General features: G+C 38.9%; 2 protein-coding genes across 4 annotated transcripts in view; both read left to right on the top strand.

The window, feature by feature from the left end:
• Nucleotides 1-1,485, top strand: part of mapkapk3 (MAPK activated protein kinase 3) — a 23,418-nt gene extending 21,933 nt beyond the window's left edge. The window contains exon 10 of the mRNA XM_053674096.1: nucleotides 549-1,485. Coding sequence (XP_053530071.1) covers nucleotides 549-707 — 159 coding nt within the window. The 3' untranslated portion in view covers nucleotides 708-1,485. The remainder of the gene's footprint in view (nucleotides 1-548) is intronic.
• A 6,824-nt stretch (nucleotides 1,486-8,309) lies between these two features.
• On the top strand, nucleotides 8,310-24,502 carry pfkfb4a (6-phosphofructo-2-kinase/fructose-2,6-biphosphatase 4a). 3 transcript variants are annotated; one of them, XM_017450081.3, is made up of 14 exons: nucleotides 8,310-8,458; nucleotides 14,156-14,272; nucleotides 14,866-14,962; nucleotides 15,235-15,301; nucleotides 15,475-15,549; nucleotides 15,870-15,926; nucleotides 16,018-16,139; nucleotides 17,278-17,485; nucleotides 17,790-17,936; nucleotides 18,355-18,459; nucleotides 19,034-19,163; nucleotides 19,497-19,559; nucleotides 19,710-19,774; nucleotides 22,634-24,502. In XM_017450081.3, exons 1-14 carry the CDS (start codon nucleotides 8,410-8,412, stop codon nucleotides 22,691-22,693), a joined length of 1,362 nt encoding a protein of 453 aa, XP_017305570.1. In that variant the 5' UTR covers nucleotides 8,310-8,409; the 3' UTR covers nucleotides 22,694-24,502. The 3 variants fall into 3 exon arrangements, with proteins under 3 accessions (XP_017305570.1, XP_017305566.1, XP_017305567.1); XM_017450077.3 differs by lacking the exons at nucleotides 8,310-8,458; nucleotides 22,634-24,502 and adding exons at nucleotides 12,737-13,149; nucleotides 20,928-21,766; XM_017450078.3 differs by lacking the exon at nucleotides 8,310-8,458 and adding an exon at nucleotides 12,739-13,149.

Raw genomic sequence — 24,502 nt, 5'->3', positions numbered from 1 at the left:
AATGGCGTTCGTTGTAGTTCGCGCTTTCCTCCACTAGAGGGCAGTAAAAGACGGAAAAAACTTCGTCTTTTACTTCAGATTTACTTTTTCATTTTCTTAATGCACAATTTGTTTATTTACTTTTTTTTCTTTACTTTCTTGATTAATTGTTTGGGTTGCTCTCACACTCTCACTCACATACATACTTTTATACTTATTACATACTTTATTACGGCTTTTCCTGCTTGTTTTCTTCCTTGTTATTACATACATAATTCTTACTTATATTAGATGGCTTGTTTATTACTTTCTCTTAAACGTATTTAGTTACTTATTTTCTCGTCTACAGATATATTTTCTTGCTTATTATTATTATTATTATTATTATTATTATTATTATTATTATTATTATTATTATCATTATTTATTATTATTCTTGTTCACTTTCTTAATGACTTAATTTCTTAATCTACTTACATACTGTCTTCTTGCTCACGTTCTCAACTTCTTTGCTTACTTGTGTGTGTGTGTGTGTGTGTGTGTGTGTGTGTGTGTGTGTGTGTGTTTAGGAGGAGATGACGAGTGCTCTTGCCACCATGCGCGTGGACTATGACCAGGTGAAGATTAAAGACCTAGATACCTCCAGCAACCCACTGCTCAACAAGAGAAGGAAGAAAGCGGCAGCGGCAGGAGGAAAGGGCGGAGCCACTGTCTGTAACAGCCAATGAGGCGCAAGGGAGAGACTGAAAGAAGAGGACAAATGGACAGATTTATGGATGAGTGGCACAGAGCGTGGGGAGGTGGAGGAGGAAGTGAATGTGAGGACAGAATGAGGACACTCCTTCACTGTAACCAGCACATCTCACACCTGCCCACACACACACACACACGCATGTAGATGCTTCTATATGTGTTGTTTATATATTTTTTCAAACATTCAGTTGCATATGTGTATTTTATAAGTGTGTGTGTGTGTGTGTGTGTGTGTGTGTGTGTGTGTGTGTGTGTGTGTTCGCTGCATTCATAATGCCTTGAGTTTATTAATACAGAAGCTTTCCCGAGACACTACACACCAACGGTACACTGCCAGTGTAAAGCAGTCAAGTTTATCCTTCCTCCTCACTGCCTCCTCTTCCTCGTCTACTCGGGCAAGAAGAAGATAGACTCTATGAGAACACACATTTCAGTGGACACGCTCACTACTAGGACTGATTGTGTGTGTGTTTTGTACTTCACTTGATGGGGTGCATCATGATTCATCATCATTTCTTCATGTCTTTCTCTTTTAGCTCCTTTTTTGATCGGAAGAAAGTTTTCATTGTTTCATGTGTTAACCTGACACTTGACACTTGCAGCAGCATTTTGGCCAAAAAAGGTTTTTTTGTGATGTTTGACATTTCCCATAGAGTCTTTTATTATGAATTTGCTAAGTAAAATTTGCCAGAGAGCAATCACTGTATTTAAGGTGACGTTGTTTTAATAAAAAATGTTTAAAAAAATTAAAAAATCACAAAGGAAGAAAGTTATCATTGATGCTGACATTGTAAATTGTAAATTTACTGACTGTAAATGCTACATTTGGAAAATATCAAGATGTTATTCTGAATAATTCTCCTCGGGGCAGATTATTCCTCCGTGTGAGTATCAGGCAGTCATGGAAAAAGTACCAAAACACACTGATTTGACTTAAAGTGGTGCTACTGAGGTAATAATTACTACAGTAAAAGTAAAAGGAATGATCAAGAAGTTTAAAGATCTGCTTGAAGTAAAAATCGACTTGAGTAATTACCTCACGAATTAGTCGTCGTCCCCCCCGAAAATACTAAAAAAAATTAATTCTGTTGTATTTTAGTTCCTTTAAAAAAAAAAAAAAAAAAAAAAGTTTATTACCAAGATTACCAGCACAAACAGCACTGGTCTAGCTAACAAACTTAGCCAAATGATGTTGCTTGCTAGGTTTCTTAGCCAGCTAGCTAGCTCATGTTAATATAATATGTTTCTAGCTACATGACAGCCATCAAGCAAAGATACCCCCTTATACATCCTGAGCTTTAACATGACAGATGATCACTACACAACATCGAAGTGACATCTTAAGTTTAATGTAGAACTTCCGTATTATGAAATATGAAAATATCTGGCTAAAGAGTCTGGCTCACTCAGCTAGCTAACGGCTAAACTGTGCATACACATGTCTACACAGATGAGTAAACTTTCAACAGGCTTTATTCAGATTGACTCTCGAAAATGTGCGTCTTTCGATAGCGACGAGCTAGCCAGCAAACTGTGATAAGTGATGTATATTTTCCTCCTCGAAACAGTGAACTGTATAGTCAGTGTTATAGCCTGAACGAGTGAATATGCCTGTAAGCAGATCATTGTAAATACTGTGTAACTCATTTAAAGGCAAGAAGTGCTACTTCGTTTACTGTTGATGCTGTGAGCAGCCATGTTGATTTGATGTCACTTGCTGAACTCGGGGGTTGAGGAGACCGTTCCGAGTTCCTGAGTAGGAATTCCGAGTTAAAGGGGCTTTTCTTCCTTTGTTTTTTTTCTAGTCGTTTTCCGACCTCCAATGCTGCGTGCGACCTTTAAGGCTATTAAAGAGATGAACGCATTCCTGGAAGGATCCTCGTTAATCCCACCAGGAGCCTCTTAAATCACTGTACCAGTCTAATAATAATACGTATGACTTGCAGTCTATTTTCACATCATAAATAATGTGCATATTGGAAACACCCCTCTTTCGCAACTGTTTTTCTATCAGTTATCATTTATATAGTAAATGTAATGACTGCTGGGGCACACAGTGGCATCACACCTCTAGGGTTTTGGGTTCGATTCCCGCCACTGGAATGTCCAGCGTGTACGGAGATCGCGTGTTCTTCCCGTGCCGCAGGGGTTTTCTCCGGGTACTCCGGTTTTCTCCCCAGTCCAAAGACATGCACGCTAAGCTGATTGACTACTTGATTGATGTCCAAAGTGTCCATTGTGTATGAATGGGTGTGTGAATTGTGTCCTGCGATGGATTGGCACCCCGCCCTGTGCCCCATGCTCCCTGGGACCCTGTAGGATAAGCGGTATAGAAAATGGATGGATGGATGGATGGATGGATGGATATAATGACTGTTGAATTGACCTATTTCGCAATGGTGTAAAAGTTCTTAATTATATGACGTAATGCATGCAGCAGGTTGAGACGTAAATGCCTTCCAGTTGCACACATTGGGCACTATCAACTATTCCTCATCTTAGGGCACTTTCGGTTTGAACCAGCAGTACAGACTGGGGTGTCAGAGTTGGGGTTTTTTCATGCAACCTTGAGGATGAAGAGGCTACGAGGTAAAACATGCAGTGTGTTCATACAGTATAAACACTGCTCTTTATAAACCAGAACCTGTTTTTTTGTTTTTCTGTTTTACAAACCCAGCCTCCTCATGAACAAAAACAAAAACCCAAACCCTGTTTAGAAGAATAACAGCAGGAATGTAAGGCTACGATGCAACAATGCAGGCCTTCTGCTGCCTAAATTCACAAATTATTCTGAGTTGTATTTTTCCTCCTATCCTCTGTGGTGTATAAATAACAGAAAGCAGCAGAGATGTGGACGAGATCCAGCTTCCGTCTGTCAGACTGCTGCCTTCTGAATATATTAAAACCAGAAGGACCTTTCACCTACTTTCTGTCTTAAAGGGCGACTGACTGCGCTGTCTGCATGGTGTGACTCAGATGACTGAACAACCGAGTCAGACGCTCATATTTCACATGCTGTATTACGTGTGTCACCCTAATCCCACCGTTTTTCACGTTACCATAATCATGCTGTGTATCGAAGCAGGAGAAACAGGTTTGTACTCTTTTTAGGTACACGTGCATGAGCTGATCCTAGATCAGGCCAAGGCTGGTGATTTTTCCTTACAGCCAAAAAAGGTGAGTCCTCAAGGTTATGTTTTCGGTACCTTCAAATAGACCATCTTTTGTACTCAATTAGGGCACAATCAGACCTTTATGCACCGTTTGAGGGAACATTCATAATGTTTGTATCTTGAGGAACACAAAATCTACCTGTACGGAGCTGGATTGCTGATCTAGGATCATTTTTACCAATTAAATGAGGCAATCCCACAAAGTATTGTGTCTGAGTAAGTAATGTGCCTTGCTCCACTCTGTCACACAGTTACTAAAGTGTTAAACGCACTGTTTATGAGTATACAGTATAAGATTACCCAACAGGCCTTGTTTACTTCCTGCTGGTTAAAAGCGTGTCAACAGAAATCATTTCTTCACATACAGAATGATGAAACAGGTGATGCAAAGCAGCTTCCACAAAACAGCAAGTTCCGTACATATAGACTGACTTTAACGTGTCTTTTTCCCCTGTAAACAGATAAACAAGCTAATAATACACAAATTAATTTGTTAATAATTCACATATGAATCAATAGCATGAGCTCTCTATGCACTAAAATGAGGCGAGGTCTGTGCAGAAACAGGCCAAATGGTCACCTGTATCCATAGGTTTATTGTTTTAATTATTTTTTTAAAAGAATTTATTAAAATGGCTGAATGAGTATCTTTTTGTCACCGGATAATTATTAGCCAGCTCATCAAGTTCGCAGGTGACACCACTTTGATTGGACTCTTTTCCAACAACAAGTCCATTTATGGACGAGATGGGGCACGCCTAACAACCTGGACCTTAACACACAGAAAACACATGAGATGGTCATTCGCACTTTACACTGGAAATAAATGGCTCGGTTGTCAGCGCAGCATAGTCATTCAAAATGCTTTGCCTATCGCAGGACCTGAAACGGAAAGACAACATCATTTCTATTACAAAGAAAGCCTAGTGGCGACTTTTCTTCCTGCAGCAACTAAAGAAGCACAAACTGCAACAACAACAACAACAAAAAAATACTGATATAGTTTTACACATCCATCGTTGATTCGATCTTAATGTCAGCTGTAACAGTCTGGTTCAGTGCGTCTTCTGTTCAGGCCAAGGCTGGGCTGCAGTGCACCATCAGAATGGCTGAGAAGATCATTGGGTGCAGAGTACCAGCCTTACAGGACTTATACCTAGGCAAAGAACCCACTCACTTCTCAAGACTGTTTAATGGTTTGCACTGACATCATCTTGATCCAAACACTCTTGCACATTCTTTGGCACAGTTACACTTTTTTTGTTGTGTGTGGCGTCCTACTATGAATATATATATATATATATATATATATATATATATATATATATATATATATATATATATATATATATATATATATATATCGTTGCATGCTGTATGTTGACCCTATATGTCTGCACCTTGTACCAAGGCAAATCCCTTGTAATAATAATTCTGAGTTCTTTTTCTATAGTATATAGCTGACCAAAATGTAACTTGCACTGTTGTGGTTCCAGTCCTCCAAAGGATAAGGTTAGGTTCAGGGAGGAGATCGCCGTCCTTTCATTTTTAATGAATATTGCATTGTATCTTCTGTCTTTGAGCAATTATTAATACTTTATCACAAAGAAGCGACCTCGGATTAATTTGAATTGAAAGACGGAAGGACGAGAGAGGGGTAATGCGGGATCATTTGTAGGAGGACACGCATGGTTGATATATAGAGTGTGAGAGAGAACGTGTTTTAGGAAAAGATCAGGATAGATTGTTGGTTTCAGCTGGAGTGACCCAGTTTCTGAGTGAAACCACTTGAGATCATCAAACTGGAATAATTCAGTTGAAGCGGTTGGATCCAGTCGAGCCGGACACAACTCCTGTAACCCCTGTGAACTTCAGGGGGGTGGGGTGGAGGGGGATACTTGAGCAACTGTACTTCATTACTGTACTTAAGAACTATTTTGGAAGATTTATACTCTACTCAAATATTTTGACTATTTGTACTTTTCCTTCTTTAACCTTTACGATAGAAAAAAAACATACTTTTTGCGCCTGACATTTTCATTTTGACCGTCAGAGTATTTATATATCTCAGCTGCAATGCGATATCTTTCTTTCCCGTGTACACTAATCAGTTATGTTCTCACTTATTTAACCGCTTTTAATGACATCCGGTCAAATTCACATGGTGATCTTTGCAATAGTGTTCTCTTTCGCTGGATTTACCAACAGGATGTCGTGTCTCCTTAGACTCCTGTGTAAGTTTAGTACCATTGCTAGCCTAGTATTGTTCGCATTGCTAATGCCACCGCATTAATTCCAACAGGGTTATTAAAGATGAGCTAAATTCTAGTCAGAGTCAGCGGCATATTTATTTTTATACATATTTGATAAGATAAAAATTCATGTATGTTAATTTTTGATTAGTTAGAAATATTTACTTCTACCTTTATCTCTGTTTGTGTGTGTGTGAGTGTGTGTGAAGAGAGTTAAGGAGGTCAGAGAAAGTTCAGGCTGATGTCATGGGACTGACCCGTCTGTCTAACTCCTTAAGCTTTTCTCACTCTCCTCTTCGACCTTACACCCTTTTCTTACCTTCCTGCCTTTCAAACTTGCCTTTGTTCTGCTTCATTCTCTCTCTCATCCTTATTTTTATGTCTATTTTCCATCCTGTGTTTTGTTTCTGTGTCACTCCTCAGCTCCTCTTACAGTCACGCAGCTCTTCATAATTAGTGCTATTATCTTGAGCCGAGCTGATAAGACCTATCATTGCAGCTCCTGAAATAGCAGAGGCCCTGGTGGACCGTCGCAGTCTTCTGAGCGCATGGATTTTGATCTTATTTACACCCGTAGTTTTAGGCGCACTGGCCAAACGTTCTCGACCGAACACCAGTCTGATGTGGCGTACCCGTGTGAGATTAACTTGGATTTGTTCGAGTCACACTGCTTAATCTGACTTATTAATTCTTGGAAAAGGTGCGTTTTAAAAACAATCCTTCATCCTTGTTTAATCAAAGGCCTGGTTCTTCAGCAGTGCGTGAGTCATTGTGTTTCTTCATGATGAGGATGTTCAGGAGAAATTTAGCAATATCATGAACAAACAGCAGCACACTTTTACTGTTGAAGTATCTACAAAATGATTGGTTTCTGGGTGAAACCGAGCAGTTAAAAGTTGAAATCAATTGCATTTTCATTTCATGTGCATCATCATCATCATCATCATCATCATCACCTAAGTTCATCTAACTGAGATGTCAGATGAGATGTTTCCTCATCCTATGAACTGTCATTTGACTTTTTCAGCTGATATAAACACCTCAGTGGGCTATTTCCGTGGTGCAGAATGTTCCAGTGTCTGAGCTAAAAACGTGTCTGAATGCAGAAGCGCACCAGTGGCTACAGTAGGTCAAATTGTCCTTCTCAATCTAGACCAAAAGTCAGCAGGGAGCAGCTTTATAATTACCTACACTGCCACACTGGCCTAATCCAGTTAGACCTGAATGTCTCACTCATGGGATTTAATCAAATATTAGATTTTGATTATAATGCTTATGAATCATATCTCAATGCTCAACCTTTCATTCAGGGTTAGGGTTAGCCTACACCTCTAACCTACAACTACACCTCTACATTGGAACAATGTATGGATGAATGAACTGTATGGATGAATATATGATGCATATAAACACACAAAACACCACAAAAATATCATCTTTCCATAACAGCAGCTTGTGAACTTTAAACATATCTGTTAATGAGTATTATTGTATAAAGCATCAATATGATTTAATGTCATTTTCAGGCTTCTATAATAATAATAATAATAATAATAATAATAATAATAATAATAATAATAATAATAAAGAGAAGAAGAGGAAGAAGAATTTTATATAACATTTTAGTTCCAACGAAATGAATAAAATACTCTACCTATGAAGTAAATTTAATGTATTATTATTTTTGTTTGTTTTCCTTCTTTACTTCCAATTCAAAAGTGGGTGTGTACCTTCTAGAATCAGTGATTCACTTCCTCGAGTCGAATCTTTCGAACAAGCTCGTTAAAATGAATCGGGTTTTGATTTGTTTGATTCATCACACGCCAGGCATTTAGAAATATCATATAGCCGACAATTACGTTAATTACAATATAAACACGCCACGATCATGAGTTTATACTGGTATTTCATCCATATAAAAAAAAAAACACTTTTATATAGATAGTAAGAAACGAACTCTTTTTTTTTAGGAAGTGGTAATTATGTAGACTTCTAAGGTCATACAAGTCATAATAATGTTTCATATATTTCATAGTCAGACTGTATAATTAGCAAGACAAAGCGTTTAAAGAAAAGAAAAGAAAAGAACTAAAAACCCTTTTGGGATTCGTTCAAGTAGAGGAATCGATTCTTCAGAAAGACTCGCTTTAAAGGAGTCAAATAAACAAAAAAGATAAGCGAATCAGAGTCATCATTACACGCTCACACACTCACGAACGCAAAAGGACCTACGGTGTAAAAGCAGGGGAAAGATGAGGGGTGCTGCCAAGTCCAAAAACACACCAAATTCTGACAGGGCGGGTAAGAAAAACAGGTTTTTCTATTCAGAAACCAGAGAAGATGAAAAAAGGAGTCATTTAGCTTTAGAGTGAACGCCGTGTTTTTTTCCTCGCGCGCGCTGAGGAGGAAGAAGTAAACAAGAGTAGGCACGTAGGCGGTGTGCAGCATCAAGAGCGATTCCATTCAAAATTTAAATCATATCAGTCGATCATAACACTCCACATTGCATGCACTTTACACTAGACAGGATCGTGTGTAAGGATGTAGATGCACAAATCCGGGTGAACATGTTTACCGGTGTAAGAAGCTGCGTTCGCTGGCTAACGTTGCATTGGATTTGGATTGACATTGGCATTGAACGTGGTGTGTCGTGTGTTTGTTGTTAACCGTGGTCATGAATTAAATGACGTGTGTGTTTTGGGTGATACTTTGATTTGAAGTACTGAAATAATTTTTTTAATGCACTTTAAAATTATGTTCTATTCTTGAATTACTGGGACAACCTTGTTCTGCCTGGAGTGTATGCTGTGTTCACTTTACACCATAATTGTGTGTCTTCTCCTGAGATCAATTAACCAAAGGACCCCTGAGATAAGATTTACTAACACATTATCAAACAGAATGCTGAGTTTTACACCGACTTGTGTGATTGATAATCCACATTAATCTAATTCTAACTAAACCTGTTTTTTTTTTTTTTTTTTTTTTTTTTTTTTTTTTTTTTTTTTAAATGTATGAACATGTAATGTGGAATCATTTATACGACTAAGCTTCCTGTGTTTGTTGAGCGCTTATGTAAGGAGTCTCCAGTGTCGGAGAGTGTAAAGGCGATAATAGGAGCTAACTTGTCTCGAGGACGTTCCACAAGAGTAAATGTCTAAAAGTATGACATGTCGTTATTAATCAATTTAAATTGTATCGATTTTGAATTGGATCTCTGTGGCGTAAGAGGAATAAAGCACTTCGGGCCGTGCTGTTATCGGAAAAGAATCCGCTATGGAGAGGCAACAGTAACTCTGCTTCATTACACTGTCCTGTTGTTGATTGATTTCGTGTACACTTGATGATGCCACACCAGTGATAAGGAAAGGTACATTCCAGCAGCCTTTATTTCTGAGTGTGTATCTGAATTTGGTGGTCGACGATCACCTTGTTTTGTTTGATTTTTTTTTCAAATACGTGAGTATGCCAAACTCAACTTTCAGTTAGGCTAGAAAAAAAGTGGAAGCAGAAAGGCGATATGGCGTGTAATTGCTTTTTCATTACCCCAAACCCGCAATCAAAATGTAAACACTGCACAACATATAATAAGCTGTTTATATGACTGTACGTGTAGTCTCGCGCCTGTCCGAGTGCGCACGCTCGTATTTGGGCTGTATTTTATGAAGACATCAGTCTGGGTGTCTGATTGCATGCACGAAGAAAGTAGCAGCTATTGTTGTTTGAAGTATCCAAGGTTTTCCATAACGAGTCTGTGCTGTTTACTCTACAGGTGGAGACGTTGTTTTCCCCTGAGATCTGATTGCTACAGACAGTTTGTACATAAGAGATTAGAGGGGTATTTGGCGTGGCTGAGCATGGATTATGTAAGAGCCAGAGTGTTGGAGAAAGTGACCGGGCCACAATCCACACCCCTATACAAGGAGTAAACATGCCTGACTGTACCTGCACCAGGTGCTAAGGGTGCTTAATGTAGTGCTCTTATTTTACAGATTCATTACAGGATAGGATGAGGATCGGAACGAAAACAAAAACAGTGCAAATTTGTTTAACATACAACTGGGAAATGGGCATGCGACGATGTTTACATTTCATTTCATGTTAAGTGTTCAGCAGTTATTATATTATATTATATTATATTTTTAAAAATACTATTAAGTAGCCATGTTTTGCAAAAACAGGAAAAAAAGAAAAACATTTCAGATTTGCTCACAGCTGCTGGGGGTTTCTGTGACATTAGTACGAGTTTTGTTTGAACTGTTATGACAATCAAGTATACAATCTCGCATAAATGTCTTTGTGGAAGTAAACAATGCTGTGTGTACAGAATTAACCACTTTGGCGGGGTGTGCTGCTATCAAGAAAATCATCAACGGCAGGGTGGTGTGATGAAGCAGAGTTACCGTTACCATCTCAAAGTTGATTATTTTCCTATAACAGCACGTCCTGAAGTGTTTTATTCCCCTGACAACAATTACAGATTTTAATTTATTAAAGAATGACACACGAGACAGGTCAAAACAATAAAGTCAGGTCAACCCCCCCCCCCCCACACACACACACACACAGCTTGTTTTGTTACAAAATCGTGTTGTTATTTAGCAAAGAAAAACATTGAATTGTTGTGTAGCAACGCTTTCTGAAAGGAGACATTTATTTACCGTTGATGGAAGGAGTCTCCAGTGTCAAAGCAAAGCAAAGCTGGGTTTAAGCGATTTAAATGAGTAGAAAAGAAATGATTTACCACTGAAAAGGAAGGAAAACATGCAGTTAATTTTACAAATTGGACAATTTGAAATTTTCAGTACAACATAAGATCTGGTGCTTTCAGTGTAATTGTTGTTAAAAACGTTTTAACGCGATCAAAATATATATAATGAAGTGTTTTGTGACGTTTTATCGCACATATCACGCGTATCTTTGGGGAATAATGTGCGTTGGGTCTTTATGCTTCAAGAAACTACACCTCATCTCCATCCACAATGTCCGTCGCCTTTATGGTCAGTGGAAGGAAGACGGTGTGCTCACATTTGTGTTGAAATCTACTTCGCTGTGGTCGTCGCTTCTCTTGTTTCTCCATTGCGTTTCTTAATTTTGTTCCATTTTCACAGAAATCTCTCTTTCTCTGTGCTTCCGCATTTGTAAGCGATTTCATCATTATCAGCTTTCCATTTTGTAAGAGTTTACGTTATTAATATCAGTACACAATAGGGTCTGTTAAAGGTGTAGGACAACCAGCGGAGTCTCTTCTATTCACCTCCTTAATTTCTCTTCTATTCACATTCGCATAAACAACAACAACAACAAAAATATAGCTGGAAGAGGAGCTCGTGTAGCATGAATCACGTTATTCAAACCTGAGAGCCGTGATAATGACGCTGTTGATGTCAATATTCTTACCCACAATGCACAAGGGTGTGGATCCGGACTGCTGATGTCCCTCAACGCCACCTTGTGGATATTCAGAGACATGTCTTAGTACTGAGTCGGACTGATTGATAGCACAATATATTTATTACAAAGTTCAAAGTCACAAATGTTCTGATGATTCAGTACTTCAGTTTAATGAGGAACAGATGCAGACTGATTGCTTGTGTTCATGATGAATAACGGAAGAGATTTTAAGGAAGTTAATTTCACCATATCTCTCACACACACACACACACACACACACACACACACACCTACACCTACACCTACCTTCACTAAATGCTTGAACTGACTCTACAACAGTGAGTTATAAATGTATTATTCAGTCACACTGCTCTAATTGCCAGAACCAGCACACATTCAGTTTACAGTATTGTTAGTAAATGTAAATCATGGAGTCAAATGACTTTATATATTGGCTTGATTAAAATACATGAGATTGGTTTTAAAAAATGAATTGTGATAGGTGGGAATTTTTAAAAAGACAAAGACTGGATGTATATGCCTTCTCTTATATACTTTTTTTTTTTTTTTAACTGGATCAATTTGACCAGAGTGCCTTTTTAAAAGATTTTGCAAGTGTTAAAATCGATATTTCGATATTAATTAGTCAGTAATTTTATATGGCCACAGACAGAGAAAATGGTGTTTGTTTTAAAGGCGAAATGTACTGTCGTTTTCTTAAGCATGAGGAGTTTTATATCTCAAATTTCTGATGAATTCAAAATTCTACACTTATCTCCCCATTTTGACGTATTATCTCAAAATTCTACACTTATCTCACTATTTTGACGTATTATCTCAAAAGTCTGACTTATCATCTCACTATTTTGACGTATTATCTCAAAATTCTACACTTATCTCACTATTTTGACGTATTGTCTCAAAATTCTACACTTATCTCACTATTTTGACGTATTGTCTCAAGTCTGACTTATTATCTCACTATTTGACTTATCTCAAAATTCTACACTTATCTCGGACTTATCTCACTATTTGACTTATCTCAAAATTCTACACTTATCTCTGACTTATTATCTCAGCACTTTGCCGTATTATCTCAAGCCCCCCAAACCCCCCCCCGTCTAGGTTAAAAAAACAGGCTTTACTAAGACATAATCATTTAATCATTATACGCAAGTACAGTACGGTTAAGTGCGCATCTTTTAGCGGCACTACGGTAATCCTGCTCCGCCGGTTCTCAGCCCATATGACCCGCTTCCTGCGCCGGCTACCAAGAAATAGCGTTGGGTCTGTGGATGTAACTTGGCACTGTTACAGCTGGGGCGGGTTTTACATCGTGACTGGGTTGTAAACCATCAATCCAGTCATGTTACTCTGCGTTTAGCTTTTTCACACACGCGTGTGTGTATCTAACGTCCTGATACTACTGAAGCCCCTCTCTCTCACACACACACGGAAGAGCAGCACAATGGACAACAACAACAGCACGGATGACTGTAGCCCTACACCGTCCAGAGAGCTCACTCAAAACCCGCTGAAGAAAATATGGATGCCGTGTAAAAACGGCCTTCCAGAGAAGCCAATCTTTCAGAGGAGGGGTACGTACTGTGGGATGCGCACCAGGTCCCAGGCTAGGTACGTTCAGGAAAAGAAAACGCGCACTAGAAAGCGCGTACTAAGCACGCGGCCGTACAGAAGAACCTGCGTATCCATGGAAACCCATGTGCACGCGCGCGGTTTGTTCCGCACTGTTTAGTATGCTAGTGTGCGACGCGATGCTCCTACAGAATAGCAAGGTGTCGTAATGAAGGGAAAAAACCGACAAATTGAAGCAACAAAGATTACCTCAGGAAAAACACGATAAAAGCAACATTTTCTGTGAAGTTGTTTGCTTACCTTGTGTCAGAAAGTTAATGTCTAAACATCATTCTGGACATTGTGTTTACTCCGAGTACGAGTTTAATCGGATTAAGGTCATCAGAAAGCATTGTTTACATGGTAGTTTCTTTAATCTGAGTATCGTCTTGATCTGAGTTAATATAAATCGGAATATCGTTGTCCGTGTAAACATACTGACTTTTTACATGAGCGTTGTTTGATAATGTAATGTGGTAGATTTAACCTAATTCAGCTTTTTATAGTATAGTCCCGTTGTGTCTGGTGCATATTTTCTAAATCTAAATAAAGATTTTCATTACAGTCTTTTTATCCTCGTTTTTAGGTTCTTTTGCTTCTTTCTTTCTTTCGTCCAAACAACTTGGTGCACTCTTCACCTCGTTATTTTGTAATCTCCAAGCATAAGTATGTGCCGTTGTGCAATTTTCGTATCTTCTAAGATTTCACATGACCCTTGATCTACAGGGACAACACGCTGCTCGAGTCGTTCGATAAAACAGGAGGAGGTCGGCCGTGCCTTTTATCAGATCAGCTATCTTCGGCTGTAATAAACGCAGAGCACACACGGCATTGAAGGGATTTTTATCAGAATAAAGTCCTGATCGAGCACCGTACATAAATGGTTATCCGTCTCTGTCTCTCTGTCGGTTGTTTACACGGTCTGATGGTGTTTGTGTTTCTGTTCTTTTCTTTTTTCTTTTTTTTCAGTATGCATGACCAACTGTCCCACTGTCATCGTCACGGTCGGCCTACCAGCCCGGGGAAAGACCTACATCTCCAAGAAACTCACCCGCTACCTCAACTGGATTGGCGTGCCAACGAAAGGTACCGAGTCCCGAACACACGCCCCGAACACGTTAGACTCGATAGAAAGCCGAAAAAGTTGCACGTTTCCACCAAAGAATCTCATCACATCGAACACGTTAATATGAAATTTGAGTGTTGCTGTTAGTATTTGAATTTTTCTATTATGAACCTATTAATGAAAATTAATCTCTTATATTTAAAAAAAAAATTGCATTGAGGCTATTATGTCATTTTTTTTTTTTTAATTAAAATTCTTATTTAATTTTTTAAAAAAATTTTGCTAAAGTGAACTTGCATCCCATAAAACACTATGTATATCTATAACTATTGTTCATATGGAAATATTTATTTTTAAGCTTCCAGTACTTCATCTTCTATCGATTCATCACTTTATGTGCTCACTACATTGGGTACATAGTGCACTAGATGCTCAAAAGTCGTCCGTTGAGATTCAGAGTGACTCCATTAAGTCGAGACTTACTCCGTTATGTAATATGTTTAATTGAATTAGAAAATTGCTGCTTAATAAATAAACATTATTCAGAGCCAGTGGATCAAGCCACAGTAGTCGCTAGGTGACTAAACGCAGTCCTCCTTGTCCTCTTGTGCAGAATTTAACGTCGGGCAATACAGACGAGAATGTGTGAAGATCTACAAGTCGTTCGAGTTCTTCCGCCCGGACAACGAGGAGGGGCTTAAAATCAGAAAGTAAGTGTTCCTCGAGTGTGTTGAGAACAGAAATGCCATGCCGTGACGTGACCGGACACACGGCTGAATCATCATTACTAAAGATGAGAGGGAAAAAAGCCCCCTCGGGGTAATATGTGGAGATTGTCGGTCTGTAATTAACAGTAATTTACAAGGAAGAAAATGTCAGACTGTTCTTTCACCAGGGATCCCATTTTCGTTGTTGTTATATGTGCTTCAGTATTTCAAGCAATATGACTTTAATCAAGGATCCTGACTCCCTATTTTCTCAGGCAGTGTGCATCAGCAGCTCTTAATGATGTGCATCAGTATCTCACCGAGGATGGGGGGCAAGTGGCGGTGAGTAAAAAAAAAAAAAAAATGCACTGCTTCATCCCTGATCATCATGTGCACTTTATTTATTTATTTATTTATTGATTGATTGATTGATTGATTGATTGATTGATTGATTGTACATAGCTCTCTGTCTCATTTCATGTTATGCTTCCCTTCTGCATTTTTGATATCTGCAGGTATTTGATGCCACAAACACCACGAGAGAGAGGAGAGAGACCATCATTCGATTTGCTGAACAGAACGGATTTAAGGTGCAGCGCCGTAACGGTCACGTTCGCATGCAGAGATTGTACAAAAAATGTTTTTTTTTTAAATTAAAAAAAACTTGCTTTCCTCACAGGATTAGTTGTTAGAGCTTGTAATGATACAAACGCATATGTGTAGAACTAGCGATTATTCTTCTACTTGACTATATTATTAAAAGGATTACCCTTTATCTTGTTTGGTTAAATTATTAACTGTCAGTCAGATTATTAACGAATTAACAGACTGCATATAAGCTTAGCTAGACAACGTGGTGTGTTTCCTATGTATTTTTCCTTTAAAAACGCCATTTTGTTTTCTCTCTCAGGTTTTCTTCGTCGAGTCTGTATGTGAAGACCCTGACGTTATTGCAGAAAACATTGTCGTGAGTATCATTAGTGTTACTGCCACTTACTCCACAGCTCCACCCCCCGCGCCCCTTAACTTACTCTCCATTTTGGCTTTATTTTCCCCAGCAAGTGAAACTCGGCAGCCCAGACTACACGCACTGTAACACCGAGCAGGCTGTGGAGGACTTCATGAAGAGGATAAAATGCTATGAGAACTCCTATCAGCCTCTGGACGAGGTCTTAGACAGGTGACAGAAGGGAAACACAATCTTTATAGTGTTACAGCATTACAGCACAGTTTACTGGGTTTCCTACATTTCATCGCAACCTGTTGTTTTTTCTTTTTTCAGAGCTAGGGGGAAAAATGCAAGTGATGCAATGCAAGATTTAGGAGTAGAACAATTGTAGCATCGTTAATAGCCGACACAAGATCACGTGCATGTGTAAAGTGGATTAGAATACAAATGGATGATATTCATTTACATATCAAGAGCTCTACAGTTTAAGTGCTACAGTATCAGTGGGACGGACAAATCCCAAAGATAAAGGGAATTTAAAAATATAAAGGACAAAATATTAAACTAGTTTTTATTTTTAAACTAAAGACTTATTAACTAGCAAACTTCTTTTGTGTGTGTGCGTGTGTGCTACAAGTGGCTGATTTGAGTGATCAGCATCTAAATCCCCCCCCCCCCCCAATTGATTTCAGTAAAATAAAAAACTACATCTTACAATCTACATATACCTCAAAATTACTCCCATGATCACTTTTTGTAAACAGTAAGTGTCGTTAGTTAAAAAGTGCAGTTTCCTTAAAAAATAAAACCAAAAAATCTGATGATAAGTTTAATACTTATTTGAGGCAGTCCCTCGGACCCGGATGATATAATAGCAGAATTGTTATAAATGATGTCACAATATTCTTTTTTGAGGTTGTGATATCTTTTTATTATTGTTTTTTAATACTTGCAGACTGACTCGATGCTAAACTTGTGTGCTCACCCTTTAAAATTGTGTGTGTGTGTATATATATATATATATATATATATATATATATATAATATATATATTTATATATATATTTATATATATATATGAGAAATGTGTGTGCATATGTAATTGTAAATATCTATATATTTTAATATACATTTTTTTTTTGTAGACATTAAAATATGTTCATCAGTGTTTTTTTCATGAATATTGTGTATCGTAGAAATGTCTTTGAGAATCGTGGCCTATTATGCTTCTTTATGATTTCTTTGATGCAAATCCATAGACACTCCTAATCCGAGGTGTTTATATATTAATCGTTCATAGAAATTAATTTTAAAGTGAATCTTTCTCATTAAAATTTTTATATAATTTTTTATTTTTTTTTTTCTAAAGAGAGTTGTCCTTCATAAAGATCATCGACGTGGGCCGGAGGTACCTGGTGAACCGAGTCCAGGATCACATCCAGAGCCGAATCGTGTATTACCTCATGAACATCCACATCACACCGCGCTCCATCTACCTGTGCCGGCACGGAGAGAGTGACCTCAACGTTAAAGGTCGAATCGGAGGCGACTCAGGTCTCACGTCCCGTGGAAAGGAGGTGCGGAGAGGAAACTGGGTCACGTTAGAAACGTCTCACTGTTCGATATAAAGCTGGTTTTATTTTTCCCCACAAACTGTGTATTTTTCACACCTGTTACAGGTAGTATGGACGGAAAAACACTTATTAGATGAATTGTGATTTTGTTGAAAGATCGCTGCACAGGACCTGACATTAATAAAATACATTTTTTTTTAAAAAAACAGCAGTGTAACCGCATTACGGCGAGCGGTGTTCGTGATTCGAATGATGAATTTCTGGTAACGTAAGTTTAAGGATATTAACGATGTCGGTCTCTTTTTAGTTTGCTCGCTTCTTGGGACAGTTCATCAAATCGCAGGACATCAGCGATCTGAAGGTGTGGACAAGTCAGATGAAGAGGACGATTCAGACTGCCGAGGCTCTGGGTGTGCCGTACGAGCAGTGGAAGGCTCTCAACGAGATCGATGCTGTGAGTCGCTTAAAAACCTCCTCTCTGTCCTTCTCACTCTGGCTCTGAAGGCAAAATAACTTCACAGATGCAGCACGTGAACTGCTAATAACAGTGACATGTTTCTCATGAATGGACATCACAGATATAAATCTGAAAAAAAATATAAAGATAAGCGACACCATGCAAGCAGTATCACTGAATGTAAAGATATTTATCATTACTTTTATTTTGCTAGAAATATTGTATCAAGATCGAATCTCTTCTGCAACAGTATGATGTAGTTGATGTAGAAGCTAGCGTAATTTTTTATTGGGCATGTATTTTATTGTATTCTTATATTACATTCTTCTTCTTATATAACTTTTTTCACTCCTTATAATAATATATTTTCTAATTATTTTCATGTGGATGTTTTAACGTTCCTGTGTGTGTCCAGGGTGTGTGTGAGGAGCTGATGTACGAGGAGATTCAGCAGCGGTATCCTCTGGAGTTTGCGCTGCGTGACCAGGACAAATATCGCTACCGGTATCCCAAAGGAGAGGTGAGACTCTCGGGGTGTACAGCACAAGGGCGACGTTACTTAACTAACCTCTGTTTTCATTACACACTCGGTTATTTATAGCCTCACTCTCTGTTTGTGTGTGTGTGTGTGTGAGAAAGAGAGAGACAGAGGGAATGCTTATTGCTTGTCAGAGCTAAAGGGTAACCAGGCTACTAATAATTATACACAGGATAATCTTCCTGCGAGACAGGATAAGCCGTGACAAACAAGCCCATTAGGATAAGGGCTGTGATGAGGTTGTTTTTTTTCTGTGCGAGAGCTCCCATTCACACTCCATTACCTGTACGCCAAATGTACTTTTTTATCTCATGTGATTAGATTGTCCATGTCCATGTGGAAGGCACTTAGATCAATGATTTGGCAGCTTTTGTATTTCTTATCGGCCCGACAGCGTTTTATTATCTGCTTGTCGCTCGTTTGATGGAACAGGCAGCGTGTGCTTATCATTTATGCAAAAGCAAGCAAGGAAAAAAAAATAAAATAAATAAAGTGTTCAAGAAAAGAACTTTCCCTATATTAAAGCACTGATCAGTTGTGTCACCTCTGTTTTAAGTCTTATGAAGATCTGGTGCAGCGGCTTGAGCCCGTCATCATGGAGCTGGAGCGGCAGGAGAACGTCTTGGTCATCTGCCACCAAGCGGTCATGCGTTGCCTGCTGGCCTACTTCCTGGATAAGACGGCGGGTAAGAGGCTGAGCAGATCAGCTCTCCTATTGGACGATAAACTCCGTTAACCCTTAAAAGTCTGCGATGGATCTCGGGCCTTATATTTCGGAAATGCTTCATCGTTTAGGAATTATACTTTAAATCACGTCTTGTCTCAGCGGTCTGTGATTTAAGGGGGACGGGGACATCGCACTTCCTCTGGTAGCTTCATGTCTTTTTCTAGTTACTTTGTTCGGTAGAACTTAAACGACATCCAGCGCTACCTGTGCTGGAAATTTTTATAATAGAGGGATTTGTACATGGATGTAATAATTTCCACCAATTAATCAACCCGGGCGTGTGTTTTTACAGAGGAGCTGCCATACCTGAAGTGCCCGTTGCACTCAGTGCTGAAGCTCACGCCGGTGGCTTACGGTAACACGCTGCCTTTTTCATTCAGTCACGCAGCCATACGACTTAGTCAGATTTATCCTTCATTCAGTTATTTATTTATTTATTCATTCATTCATTCATTCATTTGTTATCATTAGCAATTAAATGTGATCGGATGATTTCCTCCTGCAGGCTGCAAAGTGGAGACCGTCTTCCTGAAGGTGGTAGCGGTGAACACCCACAGAGAAAGACCAGAGGTGACACACACACGCACGCACACACAAACACAATGCAAGGTATATCTGATTCATTCTAAAAACCATGTGGTCCAGAGACAAACAAATAAAAATCTTTCCTTAGACCGAAACACTGAAAAGAAACAGTAAAGAAGTAGCACTAGTGATGATAATCTTGACGAGGACGTGTGGTCAAGTCGAAGGTTAAGTGTGTGGTCATTAGTGTGACGTGTCATCATCGTGAGCCCCCCCCTTGCAGGGTTTAAACGACTGTATTGCGTACCTCCGATTGTCCTAGGGTTTGTGATTGGGGTTAGTGTTGGAAGGACGTGTCTTTAACTGAATTTACGGTGTTAATCAACATACATAAACTAGGAGCACTGTGAACGAGGCAAGTTAACACCCGTGTATTAACGGACGTTTGTTTACATGTTGACTAACTGCACCTTTAAATACACACATGCTGTATAAGCTATTAAAAATGTCAAATAAACATTAATATAAATATATTCTATATACAGTACATTTATAAATAAAACTAAATTGGAGTAATATAGTATGGGCAGTTGAAATTTTAAATACATTAATAGATTATATAGATGTAGATACGTACATTTAAAAAAAAAAAAAGATTTAATATAATACACAGTAATATAAATACGGTCTGAATTTGAAATAATCTGAAATAATATAAATATGAATTAGATTCATAATAAATATAAATACAGTACATTTATGAATAAAAGTAAATTATTTATAAATAACTGATTGTCAACTTTATTCATATTGTGGGTTACTATATATTTATTTTTACTTGTGACGAGAGTAAACATTGATTCATTCCCGTGTTCATTATTTTATTTTATTTATTTATTTATTTATTTTTAAAAAAAAAACAATTGTAATAAATCATTTCGTCTCATCACTTCACTTTTTTCTTCAGTGCAGCTTGCTTTTTCCCCCTCTCACTTCCATTTTACATTCAAGGCCTTCACTTCCTCATCCTGGGGTTCCTGCTATACAGAGCCGCTCTGTGTGTGTGTGTGTGTGTGTGTGTGTGTGTGTGTGTGTGTGCGTGTGTGTGTGTATCGAGGGCGGATCTTTCCTGGTCAATAGCATGCCTCCTTCGCTGTATTTACCCGCTGTGTGTCCTTTCTGTGTTTGTGTTGAACAGAATGTAGATGTGACGCGGATGCCAGAGGAGGCGTTGCTAACAGTGCCAGATCATCAGTGACACACTGCACACAGACACACGCACATGCGCACAAACACTCCCTGTGGGATAATCGATCATTTACAAAAATAAAATGGATTACCCTTTTAGTAACGAAGTAGAGATTCAGGGCAATAATCGCTCCTTCTGTGTTCCGACACTAATGAAACTTGTCATCGTAACGAACTTGTGCCAGCATGTGCACGACTGGCAGTTCTGTTTACAACCAGAACATATTCTGTAAAATGTTTAATAAACCTAGCTAAATGTAATGATGTTAAATAACTGATTATGTTTACGTAACGTTACCCTACAGTATGTCCAGCGCACTAGTATAGTTAACCAGTATGAATAATAAGCGGTGATTAGCATTGCTCCAACGCACACATGAGTTTAATTTATTTTAGCTACACTTCCTTTGCACCTTAACACTCCGATTGGTTTGATTTTCCCGTCACCGTGTCGATTTTATGTGGAATTTTGTCCTTCTGGAAAGGAAAAAAAACACGTGTACATGTTGCGAGTATTAGCTTTACCATGGTGGCACAAATCACATTTTAATTTGCTCAGAGAGAGCACAGTTGAAACGGCTTTTTAAAAAATAAAAATGCTGTGATTTTATTTCGAAAGATCTCCGTACTGATGGGGAGATTATTTTATATTGTATTTATACAATGATGATGATGATGATGTCTAAATGAAATGCTAATAAAAAAAAAAATGTGTTTAATAGACTTTGAAGACCATTTGTATTCATAAACCTTGAGAATTCTATACAATTAAATATCTTTCCAAATGTCTTTGAGATTCATTAAGACTCCTTTGTGTTTATAGTCGAGATAATCTGAGAGATGTGCGCAGAACCGTCCGTTTTATAATCCCAGTCCTGCCACTTGTTGGAGTTATTCTAGCTAATGAACTTGGTCGGTTCTGCTTCCTAAAATTAGTCATTTAAACCACATCGACCCTGACCAGAACTAAGCGTTTACCGAAGGGGAACGTATGAGCGCTGTGTACGTGTGAGAATACACTCGGGTGAAGTACTGCAATAACGAGCTGCCTTTTAAGGAGTCTGGGTTGAAGGAGTCAAAACTGACCAAACTGACGCAGGTCTTAATTCAGATTGACTTTAATTTGAACCTTGAAGGAAGCTTTTATAAAAGTTGAGATTCTGAAGCGGTCATGCTTGGGTTGCCTAAACACCAGAACATTTCATGTGAAGAAAGGGAGTACTGGGGAGCTTTGCGTACTGAATTATATGGGCTTTAAAGGATTACGTATAAAAATTAAGTAGGAGCAAATAGAGTAACTCTGCTTGGAGCTAATTATTACACCCGTGTCACTCGGAAGAATCGATCGGGGAGCTGTTAGAGACTGCATGTACAAATACGTCGCGTATTACAGGCCAGAGGACAAAGGGTATGTTTGTGTAGGTTCATGTGAAACCTGGCTTTAGTGCTGGTCATATTATTGCTTTATCACTGTTGTGAAATGTCAGCCTTGTATAAAGTGCGGTGTTAACTGATTTGAACATATAAGAACAATATATATATATATGTATGTATATGTATACGTGTGTGTGTGATCAGTTAGACGTCACATATATATACACCTAAATATATAAATACACAAATGTCAGAATGATATTTTCTGTTCTTTTCCCCCAGAACGTAAACATCCATCGGACCACGGAGGACGCCCTGCGCACCGTTCCACCTCACCTCTGACCCCACCTGTTTGGCCGTCCACTCCTGCGTGTCTCGATACCCCTATTCCAGGGCTCCCCTATCCTCCAGGCATCTCCATAACTCTAAAGGATCCGGAGTGTCGTCTCTCAGCGTCTTCATTTCTGTCCCCCTCCTTCCTTACCTTTTTAATCCTCCAGGGTTCACAGACAGGAAGCAGCTCTAGGACCTTGGGCTTAGACCTTGGGCTTGTAGAGTAACGTTCATTAGGCATGAGCTGATCGCAGATCAACATTGATACAGGGCTGATCCTGATATGATTTGCTTTGGCTCAGATAGAACCAGTTCAGTTCAATCTTTATCAAATCAGATGTGCAGCGTCAGTCCTGGTGAAAGGGGCGTGGCCTCTGACTAAAGGAACGCCCCAGCGCTTTTGAACAGAAGCTTTATTTTCTGGACATGGAGCGTCTGTCTCTGTGCGTGTGTGTGTGTGTGTGTGAGAGAGAGAGAGAGAGATTACTATAGGCGTGAATTTCAGAACGCTTTAGTGCTGGGAAAGCGACGGAAAACTGACTTATAATGGAAGTCTATGAGGGAAGTTTTGTAAATAAAGCTGTGGGCTAAGATTCACTTTTCCAATGGGATGAATTTGTCTTTCGTGCGCGACCAAAAACACTAACCTGCAGAAACGTTTGTGTTAGTTACACGAGTGTAAACGCTTTTTCGCCATTCGGCAGAAAACCCACTGATACGACTCGCTGGATTGTCGTAGACGTGCTTTTTGGTAGACACTGGTGTCTTTTGTGCGCGCTTTAGGCATCATACCTCAATATTCCTGCCAGGTTCACAAAAATAAATGCAAATTACATGTCAATTACCAAGTGTTCTCATGCTACAGCTGGTTTTCCTTTTTGTTGATTGATTTCAACTTCCCTTTGACTTCTATTATAAGTGACTCTGGAGTAAACAGGTTTTCCGTTGTTGTTGTTTTTTTAAATCAGTACAGGGAAATGTATTTGCTGAAGACCGTTCTGTAGTAGTCACACGCCCACACACACACCACAGATGTGCCGGATAGAGACGAGGTTATGTTTTAAAGGCTTACGCACAATATTGAATCACAGCGCTACACTGATCACTGCACCACACACTAGAGACAGTCTGTTTAATCCGGTTCATCCGTCAACCCTGGACATGAACAAACTTCCCTTTTTTTGTTTAGTTTTACGCCTCTGGGTTTTTGGAACGTTTATAAAACCTTCACTGAAGGATGTGAAATGTACCCTACTGCATATGAACTTGTATCAGGCGTGATTATATTTGGCTTGCATTTTGCGTGTGTGTGTGTGTGTGTTTCGCAGCTCTTGGACTCCTCTTTTTGCATCAGTATTGTTCTGTCGTTGTGTCACACTGCCATTTGATTCTTATCTCTCTGTTACTTTGAGGGAAGGACGACACAACTTTGTTCCGTGTGTGTGTGTGTGTGTGTGTGCGCGCGTGCGCGTGTGGGAATAAGAAATGATCACTACATCCGTATGTGGGCCCTGTTTATTTCTACAGAGCACGTGTCTAGAGTCCCGCGTCCTCACACCAAGACTAATGTATTTATTTGCCTTTTATGTGTTTTTAAAAGGTGAGTTTCAAAATCAGTCAATTTTTTTTTTGCAAGATGAACCTGAGACGAAATACTTTTAAATCGAGCTCCTTATTTTTTTATTAAGTGGGTGTGGTTTGTAACTGTGAAGTGCATCCTGACCTGTAAAAACACCCTGAACGTGATTTAACCGTATGTATGTGTGTGTGTGTGTGTATGTGTATGTGTGTGTATGTATGTATGTATATATATATATA

This window comes from Ictalurus punctatus, chromosome 21 (assembly GCF_001660625.3).
Source record: "Ictalurus punctatus breed USDA103 chromosome 21, Coco_2.0, whole genome shotgun sequence".
Taxonomy (NCBI): domain Eukaryota; kingdom Metazoa; phylum Chordata; class Actinopteri; order Siluriformes; family Ictaluridae; genus Ictalurus; species Ictalurus punctatus.
The sequence above is the reverse complement of the archived record's forward strand: the minus strand, read 5'-3'. Positions and strand labels throughout refer to the sequence as shown.

What these genes read in the sequence shown, in the direction of transcription:
- pfkfb4a (XM_017450078.3), top strand. Translation starts at nt 13,020, where the DNA reads ATGGACAACAACAACAGCACGGATGACTGTAGCCCTACACCGTCCAGA. An exon ending in GCCAATCTTTCAGAGGAGGG is followed by an intron (nt 13,150 to 14,155) that starts GTACGTACTGTG and finishes CTTTTTTTTCAG; the next exon opens with TATGCATGACCAACTGTCCC. An exon ending in CTTCCTGGATAAGACGGCGG is followed by an intron (nt 19,164 to 19,496) that starts GTAAGAGGCTGA and finishes GTGTTTTTACAG; the next exon opens with AGGAGCTGCCATACCTGAAG.